Source organism: Ursus americanus, chromosome 1 (assembly GCF_024610735.1).
Source record: "Ursus americanus isolate L20-20 chromosome 1, mUrsAme1.1.p, whole genome shotgun sequence".
NCBI classification, from domain to species: Eukaryota; Metazoa; Chordata; class Mammalia; order Carnivora; family Ursidae; genus Ursus; species Ursus americanus.
The window spans coordinates 69,966,122-69,981,576 of record NC_142127.1 but is presented as its reverse complement, the minus strand read 5'-3'; the positions used below and the strand labels follow the sequence as shown (position 1 = coordinate 69,981,576).

The window sequence follows — 15,455 nt, the reverse complement described above, 5'->3', positions numbered from 1 at the left end:
CTCAATATGAACATCAATACACTTATATACTATAGAATGTGTCAATGCGAATTTTTAATGTCATTAAGGGTCATTTATTTATTTTTGTAGTTTCAAATTTTTATTTAAATTCCAGTTGGTTAACATACAGTCTGGTATTGGTTTCAGGAATAGAATTTAGTGATTCATCACGTACATACGACACTCAGTGTTCATCACAATAAGTGTCTTCCTTAATGCCCATTACCCATTTATCCCATCCCCCTGTCCACGTCCCCTCCAACAACTCTGTTCTCTATCATTAAGAGTCTGTTTTATGGCTTGCCTCCCTCCCTCTCTTTTTTCCCCCTTCCCCTATGTTCATCTATTTTCTTTCTGAAATTCCATATATGAGTGAAATCTTATGTATTGTCTTTCTCTGTCTTATTTCACTTAGCATAATACACTCTAGCTCCATCCATGTCATTGCAAATGGCAAGATTTCATTCTTTTTGATGGCTGAGTAATATACCATATATATATGGAGAGACAGAGAATGAGAGAGAGAGTATATAGCTGGTACGTGTGTGTGTGTGTGTGTGTGTGTGTGTGTGTGTGTGTGTAAACACACATACCACATCTTCTTTATCCATTCTTCAGTTGCTGGATATTTGTGCTCTTTCCATAATGTAGCTATTGTTGATAGTGCTGCTATAAATGTCAGGGTGCATGTACCCTTCAGTTCATTATTTTTGTATCCTTTGGGCAAATACTTAGTAGTACAATTGCTGGATTGTAGGGTAGTGCTATTTTTAACTTTTTGAGGAACCTCCATACTATTTCCCACAGTGGCTGCACCAGTTTGCATTCCCACCAACAGTGCAAGAGGGTTCCCCTTTCTCCCCATCCTCACCAACATCGGTTTCCTATGTTGTTAATTTTACCCATTCTTACATGTGTGAGGTGGTATCTCATTGTAGTTTTGAATTGTATTTCCCTGATGATAAGTGATGTTGAGCGTCTTTTCATGTGTCTGTTAGCCATCTCGATGTCTTCTTTGGAAAAATGTCTATTCATGTCTTCTGCCCATTTCTTAACTTGATTATTTGTTTTTAGGTGTTGAGTTTGTAAGTTCTTTATAGGTTTTGGTCCTAACCCTTTATCTTATATGTCATTTGCAAATATCTTCTCCTATTCTGTAGGCTGCTGTTTAGTTTGTTGTCTGTTTCCTTTGCAGTGCAGAGCTTTTTATCTTGATGAAGTCCCAGTAGTTCATTTTTGCTTTTGTTTCCCTTACCTTTGGAGATGTGTCTAGCAAGAAGTTGCTGAGACTGTGGTTGAAGAGGTTACTGCCTGTGTTCTCCTCTAAGATTTTGATGGACTCCTATCTCACATTGAGGTCTTTCATCCATTTTGAATTTATTTTTGTGTATGATGTTAACAAAGTGATCCAGTTTCATTCTTTTGCATGTCACTGTCTGGTTTTCCCAACACCATTTGTTGAAGAGACTATCTTTTTTTCCATTGGATATTATTTCCTGCTTTGTCAAAGATTAGTTGACCATAGAGTTGTAAGTCCGTTTTTGGGTTCTCTATTTTGTTCCATTGACCTATGTGTCTGGTTTTGTGCCAGTATTACAGCTTTGTAATAGAGCTTGAAGTCTGGAATTGTGATGCCTCCACCTTTGCTTTTATTTTTCAATATTCCTTTGGCTATTTGGGGTCTTTTGTGGTTCCATACAAATTTTTGGATTGTTTGTTCTAGCTCTGTGAAAAATGCTGGTGGCATTTTGATAGGGATTGCATTGAATGTATAGATTGCTTTGGGTAGTATAGACATTTTAACAATATTTGTTCTTCCAATCCATGAGCATGGAATGTTTTTCCATTTCTTTGTGTTCTCTTCAATTTCTTTCACCAGCGTTCTATAGTTTTTCAGCAATAGATCTTTCACTTCTTTGGTTAGGTTTATTCCTAGCTATCTTATGGTTTTTGGTACAATTGTAAATAGGATTGACTCCTTGATTTCTCTTTCTGCTGCTTCATTATTGGTGTATAGAAATGCAACAGATTTTGGTATGTTGATTTTGTATCCTGCAACTACTGAATTTATGTATCAGTTCAAGAAATGTTTTGGTGCAGTCTTTTGGGTTTTCTACATAGAGTATCATATTGTCTGTGAATAGTGAAAGTTTTACTTCTTCTTTGCAATTTGGATGCCTTTTATTTCTTTTTGTCTGGTTTTCTGGTTGCTGAGGCTAGGACTTCCAGTACTATGTTAAATAACAGTGGTGAGAGTGGACATCCTATCTTGTCCTACCCTTAGAGAAAAAGCTCTCAGTTTTTCCCCATTGAGGATGATATTAGCTGTGGGTCTTTCCTATATGGCCTTTATGATGTTGAGGTATGTTCTCCTCTATCCCTACTTTGTTGAGGGATTTTTATCAAGAATGGATGCTATACTTTGTCAAAGCCTTTTTTTTTTTTTTGCATCTATTGGGAGGATCATATGGTTCTTATCCTTTTTTATTATTATTATTAATGTGGTGTATCCATTGATTGATTTGTGAATATTGACCTGCCCTAGTATCTTGTTGAGAATTTTTGCATCTATGTTCATCTGGGCTATTGGCCTATATTTCTCTTTTCTAGTGGGTCTTTGGTTTTTGGAATCAACATAATGCTGGCCTCATAGAATGAATTTGGATGTTTTTCCTCCATTTCTATTTTTTGGAACAGTTTGAGAAGAGTAGGTATTAACTCTTATTTAAATGTTTGTAGAATTCCACCTGGAAAACCATCTGGATCCATCCAGATCTGGACTTTTGCTGGAAGATTTTAGATTACTGACTCAATTTCTTTGCTGGTTATGGGTCTGTTGAAATTTTCTATTTCTTCCTGTTTCACTTTTGGTAGTTTAAGTTTCTGGGAGTTTATCAATTTCTTCTAAATTGCCCAATTCATTGGCATATAATTTTTCATTCTTTATAACTGTTGGTACTGCTGTCATGGTGTTGTGATCTTTTCTCTCTCATTTGTGATTTTATTTATTTGGGTCCTTCCTCTTCTTGATAACCCTGGCTGGGGCTTTATCAATTTTGTTAATTCTTTCAAAGAACCAGGTCCTGGTTTTGTGGATTCATTCTACTGATTTTTTTGGTTTTGGTTTTGGTTTTGGTTTTTTTTTGCTTGTTTCTCTATCACTTATTTGTGCTCTACTCTTTATTATTTCCTTTCTTCTCCTGGTGTTAGGTTTCATTTGTTGTTCTTTTTCTAGCTCCTTTAGGTATAAGTTTAAATTGTGTATTTGAGACTTTTCTTCTTTTGAGGTGGGCCTGTATTGCTATATACGTCTCTGTTACAATGGCTTTTGCTGCATCCCAAAAGTTTTAAGCCATCATGTTTTCATTTTAATTTGTTCCCATGTATTTTTTAATTTCTTCTTGAATTTCCTGGTTGACCCATTCATTCTTTAGTAGGATACTTCTTTAACCTCCAGGTATTTATGGTCTTTCCAAATTTTTTCTTGTGGTTAGCTTCAAGTTTCATCACATTGTGGTCGGAAAATGTACATGGTATGATCTCAGTCCTTTTGTGCTGGTTGAGGCCTGATTTGTGATCTAGTATGTGATCTATTCTGGAGAACGTCCTATGTGCACACAAAAAAAATGTGTGTTCTGCTGCTTTAGGATGAAATGTTCTGACTATATCTGTTAAGTCCATCGGTCCAGTGTGCCATTCAAAGCCATTGTTTCCTTGTTGATCTTCTGCTCAGATGATCTGTCCATCACTATGACTGGGGTGGTAAAGTTCCCTACTATTATTGTATTATCAGTGAGTTTCTTATGTTTGTTATTGATTAATTTAGATATTTGGGTGATCCCAAGTTGGAGTCATAAATATATATAATTGTTAGATCTTCTTGTTGGATATACCCCTTTATTATGATGTAGTGCTTTCTTCATCTCTTATTACAGTCCTTGGTTTAAGATCTAGTTTGTCTGATATATATATGGCTACTACAACTTCCTTTTGATGTCCATTAGCATGATAATGGGTTCTCCATCCCCTCACTTTCAATCTGCAGATTGATCTAAAGTGAGTTTTTTTTTTTTAATATAACTCATCTCATGAGCTTATTCTGTTATTTCCAATTCAAATATATTACTACATGGTTTCACTGAACATTTTCTCCTCTTTTTTATTTAAATTCAATTAGCCAACGTATAGTACATCATTAGTTTCAGATGTGGAGTTCAATAATTCATCAGTTGTGTATAATACCCAGTGCTTATCACATCACATGCCCTCCTTAATGCCCATCACCCAGTTATCCCATCCTCTCACCCCCTCCCCTCCAGCAACCCTCAGTTTGTTTCCTATAGCTAAGTCTCTCATGGTTTGTCTCTCTCGCTAATGACTTCCCATTCAGTTTTCCCTCCCTTCCCCTATGATCCTTTGTGCTCTTTCTTATATTCCACATGAGTGAAAACATATGATAATTGTCTTTCTCTGATTGATTTATTTCACTCAGCATAACACCCTCCAGTTCCATCCACATCAGTATAAATGCTAAGTATTCATCCTTTCTGAGGTCTGAGTAATATTCCATCGTGTGTGTGTGTGTGTGTGTGTACATACCACATCTTCTTTATCCATTCATCTGCCAATGGACATCTCAGCTCTTTCCATAGTTTGGCTATTGTGGACATTCCTGCTATAAACATTGGGGTGCAAGTGCCCTTTCAGATCACTACATTTATATCTTTGGGGTAAATACCTAGTAGTGCAATTGCTGTATCATAGGGCAGCTTTATTTTTAACTTCTTGAGGAACCCCCATGCTCTTATCCAGCGTGACTGCACCAGCTTGCATGCACACCAACAGAGTAAGAGGGTTCCCCTTTCTCCACATCCTTGCCAATATCTGTTGTTTCCTGACTTGTTAATTTTAGTCATTTTGACAGTTGTGAGGTGGTATCTCTTGTGGTTTTGATTTGTATTTCCCTGATGCCAAGTGATATGGAACACTTTTTCATGTGTCTGTTGGCCATTTGTATGTCTTCCTTGGAGAAACGTCTATTCATGTCTTCTTCCCATTTTTTGACTGGATTCTTTGTTTTTTGGGTGTTGAGGTTGATAAGTTCTTTTTGATCTTGGATATTAGCCCTTTATCCGATATGTCATTTGCAAATATCTTCTCCTATTTCATAGGTTGCTTTTTAGTTTTGTTGACTATTTCCTTTGCTGTGCAAAAGTTTTTATCTTGATAAAATCCCAGCAGTTCATTTTTGCTTTTGTTTCCCTTGCCTTTGGAGACATGTCTAACAAGAAATTGCTGTGGCTGAGGTCACAGAGGTTGCTGCCTGTGTTCTCCTCCAGGATTTTGATGGATTCCTATCTCAATTGAGATCTTTCATCCATTTTGAGCCTATTTTTGTGTATGGTGTAAGAAAATGGTCCGGTTTCATTCTTCTACATGTGGCAGTCCAATTTTCCCAACACCATTTTTTGAAGAGACTGTCCTTTTTCCACCAGATATTCTTTCTTGCTTTGTCAAAGATCAGTTGACCCTAGAGTTGTGGATTCATTTCTGGGTTCTATATTCTGTTCCATTGATCTATGTGTGTGGTTTTGTGCCAGTATTACAGCTTTGTAACAGAGCTTGAAGTCTGGGATTGTGATGCTACCAGCTTTGGTTTTCTTTTTCAATATTCGACTGGCTATTCAGAGTCTTTTCTGGTTCCATACAAATTTAGGATTGTTTGTTCCAGCTTTGTGAAAAATGTCGATGGTATTTTGATAGGGATTGCATTGAATGGGTAGATTCCTCTGGGTAGCATAGACATTTTAACAATGTTTATTCTTCCATTCCATGAGAGGATGGAATGCTTTTCTATTTCTTTGAGTCTTTCTCAATTTCTTTCAGAAGTGTTGGTAGTTTTTATAGTACAGATCCTTTACCTCTTTGGTTAGGTTTATTCCTAGGTTATCTTGTGGGTTTTGGTGCGATTGTAAATGGGATTGATTCCTTAATTTTTCTTTCTTCTGTCTCATTGTTAGTGTATAGGAATACAACTGATTTCTGTGCATTTATTTTATATCCTGCCACATTGTTGAATTCCTATATGAGTTCCAGAAGTATGGGGGTGGAATCTTTTAGGTTTTTCACATAAGATATGTCATCTGTGAAGAGAGTTTGACTTCTTCTTTGCCAATTTGAATGCGTTTTATTTCTTTCTGTTGTCTGATTGCTGAGACTAGGACTTTGAGCATGATGTTGAACAACAATGGTGAGATCTACACTGCGGAGCATTTTAATCAATAAAGGAGGACATGTGTTGTGGTGTGCAGTGGGTGTTATACGTAACTAATGAATCATTGAACACTGCATCAAAAACTAATGTTGTGCTATAAGGTGGCTAACTGAACATAATAATAAAAAGAAAGAATGCTGTAGTTTGTCAAATGCTTTTTCTGTATCAATTGAGAGGATCATATGGTCCTTGTCCTGTCTTTTATTAATGTGATGTACCATGTCAATTGATTTGTGAATGTTTACCCACCTTTGCATCCCAGGAGTAAAACCCACTTGGTGATGGTGAATAATACTTTTAATGTACTATTGGATCCTATTGGCTAGTATCTTGGTGAGAATTTTGACATTCATGTTCATCAGAGATATTGGTCTGTAATTCTCCTTTTTGGTGGGGTCTTTGGTTTTAGGATCAAGGGAATGCTGGCCTCATAGAACAAATGTGGAAGTTTTCCCTCCATTTTTATTTTTTGAAAAAAGCTTCAGAAGAATAGGTGAAAGTTGTTGTTTAAATGTTTGGTACAATTCCCCTGGGAAGCCATCCAGCCCTGGGCTCTTGTTTGTTGGGAGATTTTTGATTACTGCTTCAATTTCCTTGCTGGTTATGAGTCTGTTCAGGTTTTCTATTTCTTCCTATTTCAGTTTTGGTAGTATATGTGTTTCTAGGAATGCATTCATTTCTTCCATATTGCCTAATTTGTTGGCATATAGTTGCTCATAATATGCTCTTACAATTGTTTGTATTTCCTTGGTGTTGTTTATGATCTCTCCTCTTTCATTCATGATTTTATTAATTTAGGTCCTTTCTCTTTTCTTTTTGATAATTCTTCCTAGGGGTTTATTGATCTTATTAATTCTTTCAGAGAACCAGCTTCTAGTTTCATTGATCTGTTCTACTGTTCTTTTGGTTTCTGTTTCATTGATTTCTGCTCTAATCTTTATTATTTCTCGTCTCCTGTTTGGTTTAGGCTCTCTTTGCTATTCTTTTTTTTTTTTTTTTTAAAGATTTTATTTATTTATTTGACAGAGATAGAGACAGCCCCAGTGAGAGAGGGAACACAAGCAGGGGGAGCGGGAGAGGAAGAAGCAGGCTCATAGCTGAAGAGCCTGATGTGGGGCTCGATCCCATAATGCCGGGATCACGCCCTGAGCCGAAGGCAGGCGCTTAACCGCTGTGCCACCCAGGCACCCTTCTCTTTGCTATTCTTTCTCCTGCTCCTTTAAGTGTAAGGTTAGTTTATGATTTCAGACTTTTCTAGTTTGTTGAGAAAGGGTTGTATTGCTATGTACTTCCCTCTAAGGACTGCCTTTGCCACATCCCAAAGGTTTTGAACAGATGTGTTTTCATTTGCTTTTGTTTCCATGAATTTTTTAAATTCCTCTTTAATTTCCTAGTTGACACATTCATTCTTTCGTAGGATGGTCTTTAACCTCCAAGTATTTGAGTTCCTTCCAAATTTCCTCTTGTGACTAAATTCAAGTTTCAAAGCATTGTGATCTGAAAGTATGCTGGGAATAATCTCAATCTTTTGGTACCAGTTGAGACCTTATTTGTGACCCAGTATGTTATCTGTTCTGGAGAATGTTCCATGTGCCCTTGAAAAGAATGTGTAGTCTGTTCCTTTAGGATGGAATGTTCTGACTATATCTATGAAGTCCACCTGGTCCAGTGTGTCATTCAAAGCCCTTGTTTCCTTGTTGATCTGCTTTAATGATCTGTCCATTGCAGTGAGTAGGGTGTTAAAGTCCCCTATGATTATTGTATTATTATTATTAATGTGTTTCTTTGATTTTATTATTAATGGTTTATATAACTGGCTGCTCCCAAGTTAGGAGCATAAATATTTATAATTATTAGATCTTCTTGTTGAATAGACCCTTTAAGTACGGTATAGCGTCCTTCATCCCTTACTACAGTCTTTGGTTTAAAATCTAATTTGTCTGGTATAAGGATTGCTACCCCAGCTTTCTTTTGATGTCCATTAGCATGATAAATTGTTCTCCACCCCCTCATTTTCAGTCTGGAGGTGTCTTTGGATCTAAAAGGAGTCTCTTGTAGACAGCATATCAATAGGTCTTGCTTTTTTATCCAATCTGATACCCTATGTCTTTTGATTGGGGCATTTAGCCCATTTACATTCAGAGTAACAATTGAAAAATATGAATTTAGTGCCATTGTATTATCTGTAAAATCCCTGTTTTTGCATATCGTCTCTGTTCTTTTCTGGTCTATGTTACTTTTGAGCTCTCTCTTTGCTTACAGCATTCCCTTTAATATTTCTTACAGGGCTGTTTTAGTGATCACAAAGTGTTTTGGTTTCTGTTTGTCCTGTAAGCTCTTTGTCTCTCCTTCCATTCTGAATGACAGACTTGCTGGATAAAGTATTCTTGGCTGTATGTTTTTTTCATTTAGTACCCTGACTATATCATGCCAGCCCTTTCTGGCCTGCTGGGTCTGTGTGAATAGGTCTGCTGCCTAATCTAATGCTGTCTAATGTTCCTACCCTTGTAGGTTAAAGACCTCTTTCTTGAGATGCTTTTAGTATTTTCTCTTTATCTCTGAAATTTGCAAGCTTCACTATTTTATGTCAGAGTGTTGATCTATTTTTATTGATTTCGAGGGGGGTTCTCTGTGCCTTCTGGACTTGAATGCCTATTTCCTTCCCCAGATTAGGGAGGTTCTCAGCTATAATTTGCTCAAGTATACCTTCTGCTCACTCCCCCCTCTTTCTTCTTCCTCTGGAGCCTTATAATTCTAATATTGCTTCCCTTTATGATCTCTTGAATCCTCCCCTCATGGTCCAATAATTGTTTATCTCTCTTTTGCTCAGTTTCGTTATTCTCCATAATTTTGTCTTCTCTATCACTAATATTTTCCTCTGCCTCACTTACCCTATCAATAAGAGCCTCCATTTTTTATTGCATCTCAGCAATACCCTTTTTGATTTCAACCTGATTAGATCTTAGTTATTTTATTTATCTAGAAAGGGATTCTCTAGTGTCTTCTATGCTTTATTCAAGCCCAGCTAGTATCTTTATAGTCATTGTTCTGAATAATAACTTTGACATTTTACCAATATTTATATTTATTAAGTCTCTGGCAGTGATTACTGCCTCTTGTCCTTTTTTCTGGGAATTTTTTCTTCTGGTTATTTGGTCTAGAGAAGAATAGATGAATGAGAGAACAAAAAAGAAAAAATAAAAATATCAACCATGACCCCTGTGAAATATACACTAGGCAAATTAGAAGAGATCAGAAACCAAAAAAGAAAAAAAAGGGGGGGGGGAAAGAGAATATAATAAAACAGGTACACAGAATAGGGTGATACACTTGGTCCTGGGTGTATTTTGATTTATTTGTTAGAAGACACTTAATCCCAAAATTTTAAAGGAAGAAAAACTTATATATATAAAAATAAAATTGAATACTGTGAAAGGAAGCAAAAAAAATGAAGAATACATCTAAAAATATAAATATAAAAATTAAAATTAAAAAAGGACTTTAAAAAAGAGTTGACAAAATAAGAAGTTAGTTGAAAAGGGAAAAAAAAGAAAATTTTAAACTGAAAGACTAAAAAATCATGAGAAAAAATCTTGAATTTTATGTACTATTTTCCCCTAATGCAGGAGTTTTTTTAGTTCTTTATGGCCCATAAACTTGGTATTAGCCTGATGTTCCTGCTGGTCTTCTGGGGAAGGGGCCTGCTGCACTGAGTCCTAGGTGTCTGCCTGGGTGAAGTTGCACTGCCCCTTGCTAGGTGGCCAGGCTTAGTATAGGCTGCCTCAGGTTGCTCTATGTGACTTTTGTTCCCTGAAGACTTTTCACACTGCTTGCAAAAAAGTAGTCAATTTTTTATTTGTTTAATTGCAGAATTCTTTTCTTAGATCTCTGGTTGAATTCACAGGTGTTCAGAATTATTTGATAGATACCTAGCTGAATTCAAGGGACCAGATGAAATGAGAGTCCCCTACCCTTCACCATCTTCCCTCTCTCCTAAAGTGAGTCTCTTGTAGGCAGCATATAGATGTTTTTTTTTAATCCTTCCTGACCCCTTATGTCTTTTTATTGGAGCACTTAGTTCATTTATATCCAGAGTGATTATTGACAGATATGAATTAATGCCATTTTATTACTGTTTTGTCATTGTTTCTGGAGATTTTCTCTGTTCCTTTCTAGTCTTTGTCACTTTTGGTCTTTTTTTCCCACTGAAAGATTCCCCTTTAATATTTCTTGCAGGACTGGTTTAGCGATCATGAACTCCTTGTTTTTGTTTGTCTGGGAAACTCTTTATCTCTCCTTGTATTATGAACAATAGCCTTGCTGAATAGAATTTTCTTGGCTGCATATTTTCCCACTCAGCACATTGAATATACTGTGCCATTCTCTTCTTGCCTGCCAACTTTCTGTGTATAGATCTGCTGCTAATCTTATTTGCCTTCCCTTTGAAGTTAAGGACTTCTTTTGTCTTGCTGTTTTAGGATTTTTTTCTTTATTTCTATATTTTGCAAATTTAACTATGTTTTGGTGTTGGCCTGCTTTTGTTGATTTTGATGGGAATTCTCTGTGCCTCCTGAATTTAGATGTCTGTTTCCTTCCCCCAGTGAGAAAAGTTTTCACCTATAATTTCCTCAAATAAAACTTCCCTCTCTTTTTCTGGGACTCCTATGATACAAATGTTATTATGCTTTATGGAGTCATTGAGTTCCCTATGTCTACATTTATGATTAACACTTTTCTTTCTTCTTTTTAGCTTCATTATTTTCCATAATTTTATCTTCTGTATCATTTATTCTTTCCTCTGCTGCTTCCATTCTCATGGTCATTATAACAGTTGGTTTCAAATCTCGGTTATTGCATTATTCATTTAGGTCTGACTAGTTTTTTGGTCTTTTATTTCTGTGATAAGCTATAAAATTCGATGTTTAGAAATTTTAGTGATCTACCTTTTAAGGGGATCTTCAGTTAATGTTTGGTCCCATTCAAAAAGTTATTTAAACAAATTTTTTACATTGCATTTATAATTTTTTTCATTGCATTTATAATTTTTAAAGGTTTTTATTTCCTTTTTGAGGTCTGATTTAACAAATCAAACTTTCCTAAATACTTAAGTAATTTTAAAAAATTAGTAAGTTAAACTAATACAGATGGTGAGCCTTAAGTTCTTTTAAATGTTTAATAATACCTATAAACTTTATGAGCTATTTTTACTTTAAAATGGAAATCTAGCTCTTGCTCAATTACATAATTTATATTGGACTATAAGGTTTATCTGTGAATCTAACAGACTTAATTCTTTTAAATATTGAAAATATATACTTAAAACACCAACATGCACAGATTTCATGACATAAAAATATTGATGCAAAGTTTAATGTTTGCATATTAACTATAATTAATTCTAAATCTTCCTGTGCTAACCCACTATGTCAAGCATTTTGAAGCATCCTTTCCTGTATTGTCCAGAATGCTACCTATATCCTGGTAGGACACTCCTCATCCATATTTACAGTGACTGTTGTAATACCTTCTGCAGTTTGGGTGTCAGAGTTTGCCTAGGTACCATGATATATACTCACATGTTTGAATCATATCATTAGTGCTTTTTGCATCTACCTAGTTGCTACATTACTTGACTGAATTTTATAATTGCTTTGTCTGTCAAAATAGTTATCTTTCCATGTAGATCTTATAATCTTTAACTTAATGGAATTTTGTCTTTTTTTTCTTCTTCTTCCATATTTTCCCATCCAAGAGGATTATAACTTTTTGGAGAGTCTTATTAAATTTTAGCCATCACTTATGTCTCTGTACACTCAAAATGTTTAAGGCCATCCTAACTGAAAGAAATATTATGGAAATGAGATACAAAGTTATAGAAAGATTGAAAGTAATAGTTCTCTAGGCATTTTTAGGTATTCTTATTTGCCTTTCAAATCTTCCTCTTTTTTAAAAAAGAACCTCTCTTTTATGGGGCACATGGGTGGCTCAGTTGGTTGAGTGTCCAACTCTTGGTTTCAGCCCAGGTCATGGTCTCGGGCTTGTGGGATCAAGCCCTGTGTAGGGCTCCACATTCAGCTGGGAATCTCCTTGGGATTCTCTCCCTCTTCTCCAACCCGCCCCTCTCTCTCTTTCTCAAAAAATAAATTTAAAAATCTTTTAAAAAAATTCTCCTTTACCTCAACTAGGATCCCCATCCTGTGGTTACTCTTTCCTTAATAGCTAAAGCCTTCAGATCTCTTTATTGCCAGGTACTCTGGTAACGTAGAAGCAAGTTAGCAGGTCACCTGTTAAGACACCAGTAGTTTAGCTAAAAAATCATCACATGGGATAAACCACAATATGGAAGCTTTCCTGTTCTTGTTCTTGTTCCACAAGACTTCAGCTAAACCAAATTCACAGATAATATGGTATCATGTATCTAGTCCCCCTCAGTTCCCATTATGTCAAGCATTTTGCTGACTCAGAGGGAATCAACATGTGACAAAACATAGCATACCCTCAGGGGCACCTGGGTGGCTCAGTCATTAAGCGTCTGCCTTCAGCTCAGGGCATGATCCCAGGGTCCTGGGATCGAGCCCCGCATCAGACTCCCTTTTGGGGGAGCCTGCTTCTTCCTCTCCCACTCCCCCTGCTTGTGTTCCCTCTCTTGCTGGCTGTCTCTCTCTCTGTCAAATAAATAAATAAAATCTTTTAAAAAAAATAGCATACCCTCACTTCTAAATGTTGTTTTGTTTTGTTTTTTTCCTGTGGCAGTCTTTTTAATGTTTTCCCAGTTACCTATTCCAGTTTGAGCCAGTTAAGCCCTCAGCTGAAGGGTATGCTTCTGCCTTTAGACCGTTATCAGGCTGGTTTGTTACCTACTCCAACCTTCTTTTTGAAGATGACTTCTAAAATGTGTCACCTTTTACTATGAAACATTATGGTGTATCAAATATTTTCAATGAAATGAATTATAAAGAAGAGTTTTCTCTACATATAATGTGTAATTATCCAGAGACCATATATGAATGCAGATACAATGTTTAAAGCATATTAAAAGATTATTATCTTCCTAATCGATTATTATTACTTTGTAATCATTCTGCACACATAAAGTATTGAGTTTTATTATTATTCTATTTGTCATTTTTGTCTTAATAAAAAATTATTTCAAGATATTGAATACTTCCTAAAATCCTTTGCCACCTTTGGCAACATTTAAAATAATATATTTTGGGCCCTGAAATCCGTTTAAAAGATGTGATTATAAAAAGGTTTTAAGGAACTATAGTGTTGTAGGAATGAAGTTCTGAAAGTGACTAATTTTGATAAAGAGCAGCTCCTTGCCTATACCTAGTATATAATATATTTTTTTAAAGATTTTATTTATTTGACAGAGAGAGAGACAGCCAACGAGAGAGGGAACACAAGCAGGGGGAGTGGGAGAGGAAGAAGTAGGCTCCCAGCAGAGCAGGGAGCCCAATTTGGGGCTCGATCCCAGGACCCTGGGATCACGCCCTGAGCCAAAGGCAGGTGCTTAACAACTGAGCCACCCAGGCACCCCTATACCTAGTATATAATAAATTTAAAAAATAACTTTTGAAATTCTGCTATATGCCTGCATATTGCGCTAGGTACTGGAAATACAGAAATGAATGAGGCATACTTTTGGCTCTTAGTTGTGCACAACCCAATGTTCTAAAGTTAGTAATTTTTGACAAATTGTTATGTGAAAATCTTTCATACCACTCCTTTAGTTATGCCTGGAAAAAGCCTTAAAAGCTCAAGAATATTTCAATTTTTTCCTTGAAGGATATAGAACAGGATGCCTAACGTCATTTTATCTGTTTGCTTCCAGTGAAGTCATGAAAATGAAAAAGAGGTATGAAGTGGGTTTGGACAAACTGGATTCTGCTGCATCTCAAGTAGCCACAATGCAAATTGAGTTGGAGGCACTCCATCCTCAATTAAAAGTTGCTAGCAAAGAGGTGGATGAAATGATGGCAATCATCGAGAGGGAGTCTGTAGAAGTTGCCAAAACTGAAAAAGTAGTGAAAGCTGATGAAACGATAGCAAATGAACAAGCTATGGCCGCCAAAGCCATCAAAGATGAATGTGATGCAGACCTGGCGGAGGCCTTGCCCATCTTAGAGTCAGCACTGTCTGCCCTCGATACTCTCACCGCGCAGGTAAGAGGAGCTCAGCCACACACTTGCTGGGACACAGAGCATTGTAGCTCAAGAAAGTATTGTGGGCTACAACCAAGTCTGTCTCTCCAAATTAGTCTCCACATTTGATGCAATCTAAATCATTTTCAAATTGGCAAAAGAATTGCCTAATTGACCTGAAAAAAGAAGTGCATATGCACGGCTAAGAATTCTGGAAAAGGAGAAAGTTGCCAAATTTTCGAACCTACCCTAAAACCTCTGTTATTTCAAGAACTTTGCACAACAATTTTGCAGTACAGTGGTGGACAGAGGCCTAAGACCTAAGTGTATATTTTATTTCTACAGTGCACCTTTTTCATGTTTAGACACTTTGTAATTGGCATACACCTTACAGTAGACGTGATAACAAATCGTGTTAATGTTTGTTAGTATTTGGGTTTTTTTATTTTTGAGATACTTAATAATATGGCCTACAATGTTATACTTTATAATAACATGTTTTAGATTGGATGAAATGTGGTATTAAAAATTTAGATGTGAGGGGACTATTTCAATTAAGAAAGATAAAGGTAAAATTTTTTAAAATAGTGTTGAGAATCATGCTAAACTTTTGGGTGAGGGGAGACCATTAGATCCCTTTCTTCACACTTTACTCCAATGTAGATTTCAGAGTGATTGAAATTTAAATAGAAGTAATTATACTACTATAAAATAGTAGAAAATGCAGGTCCCGTTTATATCTTGGAGTGGACCAGGACCTTGGATTTCTTAGATGTGAGAGAAATCAGAAAAAAAACTAAGCAAAATGATAATATATATGCTCTGGATACTCATCTGTTTTTCCATAACTAATAATTAGGGTTTTTTTAAGTTATAAATTTTAGTACCTAAAAACCAACACATTTTGTTTGATATAAACATTACAGACAGAAGTGTAGAACACTGGGGGGAAATATTTGAACTAGATGGCAAACAAAAGATTAATATGCCTCTATGTAAAAAGCTCTTACAAATCAATAAGAAAAAAATACCTG

The 15,455-nt window shown here is 36.0% G+C and overlaps 1 protein-coding gene across 1 annotated transcript in view; it reads left to right on the top strand.

Moving 5' to 3' along the window:
- The window catches only part of DNAH7 (dynein axonemal heavy chain 7), a 252,588-nt gene that overhangs the window by 139,848 nt on the left and 97,285 nt on the right, over positions 1-15,455 (top strand). Inside the window, exon 43 of the mRNA XM_087854980.1 lies at positions 14,112-14,442. Within this exon, the coding sequence (XP_087711106.1) occupies positions 14,112-14,442 (331 nt within the window). The remainder of the gene's footprint in view (positions 1-14,111; positions 14,443-15,455) is intronic.